The sequence below is a fragment of the Hordeum vulgare genome, chromosome 4H (assembly GCF_904849725.1).
Source record: "Hordeum vulgare subsp. vulgare chromosome 4H, MorexV3_pseudomolecules_assembly, whole genome shotgun sequence".
Lineage (NCBI taxonomy): Eukaryota > Viridiplantae > Streptophyta > Magnoliopsida > Poales > Poaceae > Hordeum > Hordeum vulgare.
The window spans coordinates 22,691,070-22,700,605 of NC_058521.1; the positions used below are offsets into that span (position 1 = coordinate 22,691,070).

Genomic DNA, 9,536 nt, shown 5'->3' on the forward strand with positions numbered 1-9,536 from the left:
AAGGATAAATGTTCAAAGCAGCTTTTAAGAATTTGTACCTTCTTCCTAGTGTAAATTTCAAAGCTGGAGATACCCCAACTTTTCAGCTTCCAGCTTTTCCACAACAACTTTTCCACATCAGTTTTTTTAGAATCTACAGCTCAATCAAACACAGCCTTAGCATATCACAGCCAGAAGTTTGAATTTAGATTCAAATTCAAATTCAGACACATATGCATGATACCACATCAGTTCTTTTCATTTCATCTCTTCATTCACCTCCAGCAAATCATCGTCAACGTGTCTACCCATTCCCATACACGCATGGGAGATCAATGGGAGCAGGCACTTCCAATCAACGATACAATCAACCAACCAATGGGGCTGAACACAAGTTTTTTTTTTCTCTCTCACATAGGCGAGGCTCAGTTCTTGAGCTCCGGGAGCAGCAGCCCACCGGCGTGCATCTGCTTGTACATCCACTGCCAGTTCTCCGGCCTCACCTCCCCGCCGAGGGCCCTGGTCACCGACCCGCCACTGCACGCACCGACCTTGCAGCACTCCTCCAGGGGGAGCCCTTTCACCAGCCCGTACAGGAACCCGCTCGCGAACAGGTCGCCCGCGCCGGTGGCATCCACCGCGTTGCTCTCACCGATGGCCGGCACCTGAACCACCTGCAGGCACAGATCATTTGGCTCAACTCTACAAGCTGTATCAGGCCCAACTACTGCTAACATCTCTCTTTTGTTTCTAGGGAAATATACATGCTGGTTAACATTGGCACTCTATTGCTTGGCTGTCGTTGGTCGGAAGATAGAGAGAACATCGGAAGATAGAGAGAACATTGTTGATGTTTTGATGCTTGAGTCTCACCTGCTTGCCATGTTTTGCGATGCACCCCTTTGAAGCGAGAGTCACCACGGCCCATTTGCAGTGCTTGGACAAGAATGCAAGCGCATCCTCTGGATCAAATGTCAGCCCTCCCCTGCAGGCATGGATCAATATCAGATGCATAAGAATAAGGGAGTGAAAGGAAGGCCATGTACAGTTTACTGCAGAAAGAGAGAAAGCGATTTTGCTTTTCGGTTTGAATTTACCCCATCTATTTTTTTTCCTACATAAATATAATGATTTATAATAGTAGAGAAATTCACCCTATGATCTCCCTAGCTTCATCCTCGTTGGCGAAACAAAGGTCAATGTTGCCCGTCTCCAACAGGGCAATTAGTTGTGACCTATAGTCGCGAACCATCTGCACGAATGAGATACACCAAAGAAACTAAATCTGACTGTTTTTGCAAATTAAGATCAACTGAGCAATGAGCTTCTTAAAGCTGCAGTCAGACCTCAAAACTAGCCAAATCTAATGACACCGAGAGACCTTCTTGTTTTGCAACTCTGATAGCCTCAATAATCTGAGCGAGGTTTTGTTGTGCATATCTCACAACCAGCCACTGCATCACATCAGTATCCAATCACGAAAAAGGTATCCAGATTAGAAAAACATTTTGAGAATGTGCTTTCTGGGGGCAGCAATATATGATGGAACATGAGCGCACAGATTGTAGAGTAAAAGGATAAGTAAGCCACCTTGGAGCCTTGGAAGTCCTCCTTAGTGAACTCATTGGCCTGTCACATGGACCAATTGTGAATCAAGATTAGGATTGTTGAAAGAAAATAGCTATATACTACTAACATTTAAGACTGAGCCAAACAACGGGTTACCTGGAGCTTGACTGCACTAGATAGACATGGGCGCATGGTGCGATTGCCACTTGCATCAACCAAGCATGCACACTATAATGGTAATCTTTTCAGCCTTGTCCACTAAGTAGCAAAATAAGGGGAATAACATAAAGTTGGCTTTGGATTTTAGACTACCTGAGCAGTGTGCCCCTTTTTTGCCCTTAATCTTGTGAGATCTACACCACTAAAGCTCATGTTGTTGACAAACAAAATACCCTGGTCATCATCTCCACGAGCTCCAATTATTCCAGTTGATATCCCAAAACCAGCTGAGAGACCCCGAACTGTGTTGGCAACACTACCACCAGCCATAGTTCTGACTGGAGAGGGGTCGTCATGGGAAGGAAGGATAAGGGCATTCACTTCATTCAGAATATGATCCAACTCCTCAAAAGATACCTGTGAATCGTGATACAATTGTCAAATAAATTCACGACATAACAACTGAATGTAAGATTCACAATCCCCATATAACAGTGCCATATCAGTTATATTATGTTTTAAAATGTTTTCACGTGCAGCCAATCCACCACTCTTAAGAAATAGTATGTGATGTAGAGTTGTAGATAGAAAAAGAAGAAGAACTACATTGTTCTTCAGTCTATTTATTAAGAGTGAATGAATGTTGGCTGCAAACACTATATCTTCACATTTCAATTTCCACTGATAAGTTTGCCTCTAAACTGTTTTTCATGTGCAAGTTCTTTTGCATTGCGGGATACTACCGCCTAAACCAATATGCCATGATCTTGGACTTTACTAAAACAACAAGACGGATATTGACTAGGTCTCCCTTTTTGCAGGGAAAATTTTACAAGGCTTCAGCAAGATGAGTTGTAGAATACCCTATCTCAGCCCTTCAGTAAGACAGGAGATAATGTATAAATGGAGTGGGTGTGGTTAATACAAATTAGCCGTCTCAACTGAAACTTCATGGGCGTCATGTGTTAAAAGGCATAATAAAATCACATAATTTAGCGAAAAAATATATGCCGAATTTAGCAATCTAAAGACGAAGATGGAATCTCAGAATCGTGAAATTATGGTTTCCTATTGAGTAAGTACCGTATTCTAGAGAGGACAACAGGACTCTCAGCACATGTGCATTAATAAAATGTTCTGAATGCCTGCGTCATAAAATGATGTATCAAGGTCATCAAAAGCAGACTCTGCTCCATTTCTTTCAAGAACCTCTTTTCTGTGTTCACAATTGGAACTGGAGTTAAATCATGAGAATGGGACACTATAACTATCGATATTTTCTGACAAGATGTTGAGCCTGCAACTATATGCTGTGTAAAGGGAGGGTCAAGAACACCAGGTGATAGTGACAAGGGGTGGTCTGGTACAAAACATGTACCAACCCCAAGACCTAAATCAAATAACCTAGTCAGTGGACCAATCAGGTTGTACGACATGAAGCCTTGTTTGACAATTCCAGAAGTGTGCAGGCCAAACCATAAACAAACCAACAATGAAAGCAACACAACGTATATTGCATCATGCATCTGAATCTACCCAAAGTAGTGCTTTACTATTTTTATTTGAATTCAGTGCAGAGAAGACTGCAGTGGTACGGGAGGGGGGAATCTGGACTGAGCCAACCCCCAAAGCCAAAACTAGCAAGTCAAACGCTCTGAAGAATACTGAAGAATCTCTGACGGCCACATAAACAAAGAGGGTCACAAAAATAACAAAGGGAATCATAAAAATGTACGGGGAAGCCCGCTGATTTCAAGCAGGCCAAACAGTTCAGTAACATGAACTTTTTGATTCAGAGAAAGGGGAATTCTGCAATTGAGAATGAAGGATAACACAGTATTATTTCAGGGACAGGAGATCCAGATATCACATGGCCGGCAGCTAGGAGCAGCAAGAAACGTATGGTGGCGGCCGGCGCAGTTTTCTTCTGAGAATGAGCAGAGTTCTTTTAAGCTGAACCCACGAGAGTTGCAGGAACGCATGGCGATCCACCGGCCGGCAGGCCAATAATTGGAGACAAAGCGGGGCGGCAGCCCGTCCCGGCGTACGTACGCTAGCGAGATGGATCACGACGGCGTGCACAAAGCGTTGGTGGGAGGCAGGGGAGGGTCGGGATGGACCTGCTGCGAGCCGCCGCGGTCGCCGGGGACGCGGTCGAGGAGGGACCAGTCGACGTGTGCGACGTGGTCGATCAGCGCCGACACCTGCAGCCCCACCACCGCCGGCGGGTCCGCCTTGCCGGCCTGGGGGGAGGGAAGAGGAAGCTGCTGCTGCTGCTGCTCTGCCTCGGCGCCCATGGTTTCCTCTCCGGGGCTCCTTGGGCCCGCGGCCCTCCTCCCTCCGCGCCCACCCGCGTCGGTGGAGGGACGGGTCGTCGCCGGCGTCGGAGCGGCGTTGTGCGGCGGGGGAGGTCGGGGTCTGTTGGAACCTTGCAAGGAAAGATGGGTTCTTCCCTGTTTTATAGAGCAGGGGGTGAGGACGAGGCTCGCGTGTCGCATCACGAGTCGACGGAGATTTTAGATATTTGCCATATTCTTATTCCAAGCTCAAATCCACAAACAGTACAAATTTAACAAATGACAAATAAAAATTTCAAATTCTAATTTTTTGGCAACAAACATTGTTCTTTTTTAACCAGGCAACAAACGTTCTCAAATGTTCTATGTACATGTAAATTCCCGTGGAAAAAAATATTAATGCTCTGGTTTAAAAAAAAAGGTTCAAAAAGAATATTTTTGAAAGAATTTTAAAAGCTTATTTGGTTATTGTTGTTTTCAAACCTTCACGAATGTGATTTCATCATGAAAATTTACACCCAAACAAAAAAGACAACATATTTATTGTAAAAAATCAATGTTTTTGAAAAAGTTTATTCACGCTCATAAGAATGCACTTGAGATTGGGATTAGAAGGACACTTTCGTTTAGTAGGCTTTAGTATAACAAAAATACTATAAAAACGTTTTTATATTATGAGACGGAGGGAGTAGTAATTTACAGCAAAGAGCATAGGAACATGCATGCTTCGATACCAAGTTTGGTTTGCCAATGTTTGGACAAAAAAAATGTTGGCTATCAATTGGTTGCTTACCAAGTTGCATTGCCCACCTCTAGATAAGTTGTCAATTGTTCACAAGTTTGGCAATTTGAATAATACGACTTGTCACGACATTTGTTTGCGGATTTTTTTAGGTTGCAAACCAAGCATGTATTAAGTACCTTCTATATTTTTGTCATGATTTATAGATTTTTCTAAGTACAACGCAGTCACGCAAACATTTAACTCTTGTAGCATTGGCCTTCATAGTGGATGGGAGAAAATGAGGAGTGTGGGGAAGATAAAGGATTAGGACAACAAGATGACTGATGATGAAGATGAAAAAGTGTGTAAGATAAGAAGAGGGGACGTGGTTGTTGGCATGGTGACGAGTCCCTTCGATGGCGACAAAGGAGTGTCTAACATGTATCAATGTGACAACTTGAGGTTGTTCACAATGACAGCAAATCTAAGGAGGTGTGCGGTCTAGAAAGGTGAAAATGCATGAGGAAGTTGAAGGGGGATGAGGGAGGGGTGATGTATCGAAAATGTATTTATTCCTTCAAAGTTTAACCGTGCTTTTATTACTTATAAAACCGGCTGGCTTTCAGGACCAGCATACTAATAACCGTCATAAATTACTTCTCTATGGAAAAAGCTGTTTTCTAGGAATTTCTTAAAATGATAAAATATAGTAAAGAAAACAGGCGTTGTCAAAAGAAATGACCCAAAACGAATGTGAAAGGACGGTCGAAGGGGCCAACCACCACCATCCTTCGGTTGAGGATTTCCTAGTATCCCCTTAACCTGCTATTTTCGTGATCTTTCTTCATCGTACAAAGAACATGCGTGAAAAGAAGAGGAGAACAAATAATCATTTTCAATCTCTAGAGGCTCTTTTGGGTGGAGGGGATTGGAAAGTATACATAACTATATGAAATCACCCATAATAAATCTGAGAATAGAATAATTACTTTCAATGAATAATCTAGTCATAAACTCACAATTCATCGGATCCCGACAAACACACCACAAATATTACATCGAATAGGTCTTCGAGGAGATCACTGTATTGAATATCAAACAAGAGAGAGAGAGAGAGATAGCTACTAGCTATAGCTATGGACCTGTCGGGCCTGTTGGAACTACTCGCACATCATTGGGGAGGCAACAAGGATGATGAATACAGCCTTCTTGATGGATTTCCCCCTTCGGCAGAGTACCGGAAAAGGCCTCTAGATGGGATCGCGGAAGAACAAAGGCTTGCGGCGGCAAAAAAATTGATTTTGGCAACTCACTCGAGTGTTTTTGAATATATATGAATTTATAGGCCGGAGAATAGGACAAACAGAGCAATAGGGGGGCCACAAGGGGGCAGCGCGCCTCGCCCTTAGGCATGCACTGGTGCCTTGTCGTCTCCTTGTGTGTCTTATCGACTCCTCCCGAAGCTTCCGAGATGTCTTCTGGTCCAAAACGACTTTAAAAAGTTTCATCGCATTTGAACTCCGTTTGGTATAGTTCTTCTAACAGAAACAAGCATAAAACAACAACTGACACTTGGCACTGGGTTAATAGGTTAGTCTCCAAAAAATATATTAAATGATGTATAAAGCATACAATATTGGTAATGTAATAGCATGAAACAATTAAGAATTGTAGTACGTTGGAGACGTATCAGCATCCTCGCTTAATTATTGCTCGTCGTCGAGTAGGTAAACGATAAAAAACATTTTCCTATGTTGAATGCTACCTAACATGTCTTAATCATGTAATCTTTTAGGTATAAATATTGAGAAAAGATGACTTAGTAAATATTGAAATGATAATAAAGATGAATACCAGCAAATAATCATTGCCTTTCAAAATAACAATGCTAAAGAATGTTATCCCTACTCATTTAATCATGCAAGCATTGCCATAACTCGGCCTTCCTCATGTAAAGCATAAATCATGAACACCCATGTGCATAACCAAGCATTTAACTCATACTTTTTCACGCGCTTCAACATTTTCAACTTCACTCAATACCTGAGCGCGAGCCATGGACTTTCAGCAGTTTAGGTGTAGTAGAATGATGGTACGGGTTGATATGGGAAGAAAAAAATGGAGAGGAAGAGCTTCACTGCCTCGACCTCCTCGTCGTCGTACTCGTGACGGCCGCGGACATCCTCCCTCCTCCGTCGTCGTAACCGTCTTCTTCCACAAAGTTAGGGCGCTCAAGATCTAACCCGACGAACCTCTCCCCCACTTCTTCATGTTCATCGTGTTCTTCGGCAACAGTAATTAAAATCTAATTTTACTACCCATGTAGATCTTTGTGTTTCCATAAAATCTTTAAAAAGTGTTTTCCTCAACACATTCATCATATGAACACCTCCTTTGCCTAAATCACTTGATCAATTTCACTAAGTTACATTATTCTTCAAAATATTCCTCAAATGTGTGAATTTTCGAATCCTCACAACTCTAGATCCTAAGTCAAGTTCTTAGTGAAATTCTTCAAGACACATTTGGATGAATTCCTCAACTTAATTTACTTTTGAAAATCTTCTGAGAACGCATATGACCTCTTCAAATTCTTCGCACCTATACTTTATTCACAAGTACAAAATGTGTGCTGATGAATCTCCAGGTTCTCATAAACTTAACTCATTTGCAACATTTCTTGAAGAAAATTTGCACACCTCCTCAGAATCCTCAAAAGTTCAAATTACTCAAGTGAAGAAAATGGTTGAAGGGAAGAGACGGCATAAAGGAGGAAAGAAGGCGGAGGCCAACACTCCCTTTGAAATCCTTGAAGAAATATTTGATAAATATTGCATGCGAGATGAAGAAATATATGGGAAGGAAACAATGGAAAAGCGCAAGACGCGCATGCATAAAATCGAAAGGACATGGTCCAGAGAGTGGAGGGAGTACAGATATGTGACTCACAAGTACATGAAGAAATTTGCTCTGAAACCTCGAGGCCCAAGACCTCCTTTTGCTAATGGACAAGTTGCTGATCCCACTAGTCTTGTCACTGGTGAGGAATTTCCTGTCGAATGGGCTAAGCATCACGCAAAACTGTAGAAGACTGCAAAAGTTGTTGTCAGGAGATTCAACTCGGAAATTGCTGCTGCAGTTGCTGCCTCCTTCTCTATCGCTGAAGCTTCTCGCCCACAAACAGCTCCAAAGCGAGCTCAAATGAAGAAATCTGTTGTGAAGTGAAAGCCTTCAACTTCAAAATCCTCACAGCATATTGCTCAACAACCTCCTACTGTGACGGCCACTTCTTCTAAGGTTGCCACAAAATCCTCAACACGTGTGCACCTTGCCACGTGTGAACGCATTGAGGGTTTCAAAATTCCCTCAGGAACAATTGCGTCAAGCTCTACACTCACTTCTTCAAGTGCTGCCATGAAGAAAAAGTTGACTGCTGGACGAGGCAAAATACCAAGTCCTCACAAAGTGGTCTTCATTGTTCCCTCTAGATCTGAGGATGATGAGGCTGATGATGAAGAACTTGCCGCTATCATCAGAAACGAACAAGAGAGGGTTGCTCAGGCCAAAGGCACAAATATTCCCCTCATGCTGGATCCCAAGGTGGTGTTAGACTTCATTGACACCTCGTATCAAAATCCTCAAACTCCGACTGAGGATTTGAAGCTGCCACCTGGACCAAGCCATGTGCTGATGGCTTTCATTTTCAAAGAAAAATGGAAGGTTGAAAAGGCCAAGAAAGCTAGAAAAGAACATACTCAGAAGGAAAGGTTTCTGAAGAAAAACCTCCTATCCTTGACCCGTGCACTGGTCATCTCCGCACAAACTGAGATCAAAAACCTTAGTGAAGAATACAATCGCTATCATGCGGACTCGAAGGGTGCAAAGGTCAGATTCGTCAACGTGACGACCAAGGCCATCACAGATCACAACACGAGGGTTGCAACTCTAACGCAACCATAAATTCCTCAGGAGAGATACAGCCTGCTGAAGAAATTGTTAGGACTGAAGAAATTCAAGTGCCTGAAGACATTGCACCTGAAGAAACTACTAGGCCAGCTAAAGAAACTGGTGCACGTGATGAAAATGCTCCTGCCAGGATGATTGCATCAGTCATGCTTGAAGAATCTGCTCCACCAACAAAATCTTCACGAGTGAAAAAATTGACCCTTCCATCTGCATCAGAAGTGAACAAAACTATGGCTGCTGAAAAGGAAGCCGCTATGAAGCGGAAGGCATCAACAAGCACATATTCCTCAGAAGCCAAATGCTTGAGGACATTGTAAAGTTCCTCAAGTGCACCTGTTGACACTACTCCAATCAGCACGGTACCCTCTTACGAGATGGTGCCATTTGGTGTCGAACATGTCATCCCAAAAGGGGATGAGAAAATTGAATATAATCGATTTGCTGCTTCCACGGAGCCGATCGATAAAGAAATTGAAGTGGAACCAAATACTACAATTCCTCAAGCATCATCACCTCCGTCCGAGCAGAGAACAAAGGCGGACGTTTAATAAATGGAAGAAGACGTGGATATTGTCTGCCAAACACCAGTTATCAACGATGACTATTAGGAATAAGCTCATTCCAATTCATCGTTGGCCACTCCAATTCCACAAAATCCTTAGTCCCCAGCTGTCATTGAAGAAAATCATACACGGTCTGATGACAAACACACTCCGGTGAAATCGAATCAAACCGCCACTAGGGATATTTCTGCACCTGTCATTGATGAATCTACAAAGCATATTACTCACACTAAAGAAATCGTGCGTGAATAAAATGCTCCTAAGGTGAGGATACTACTG

The 9,536-nt window shown here is 42.8% G+C and overlaps 1 protein-coding gene across 1 annotated transcript; it reads right to left on the reverse strand.

Moving 5' to 3' along the window:
* Window positions 1–217: 217 nt before the first annotated feature.
* Window positions 218–4,135, reverse strand: LOC123447605 (uncharacterized sugar kinase slr0537). The gene is made up of 8 exons (XM_045124212.1): window positions 3,828–4,135; window positions 1,861–2,124; window positions 1,705–1,776; window positions 1,570–1,608; window positions 1,326–1,433; window positions 1,134–1,231; window positions 853–964; window positions 218–653 (listed from the first exon to the last, which is right to left on the reverse strand). The coding sequence occupies exons 1-8, from the start codon at window positions 4,002–4,004 to the stop codon at window positions 405–407; spliced, it is 1,119 nt and encodes a 372-aa protein (XP_044980147.1). The 5' UTR covers window positions 4,005–4,135; the 3' UTR covers window positions 218–404.
* Between the last annotated feature and the right edge of the window lie 5,401 nt (window positions 4,136–9,536).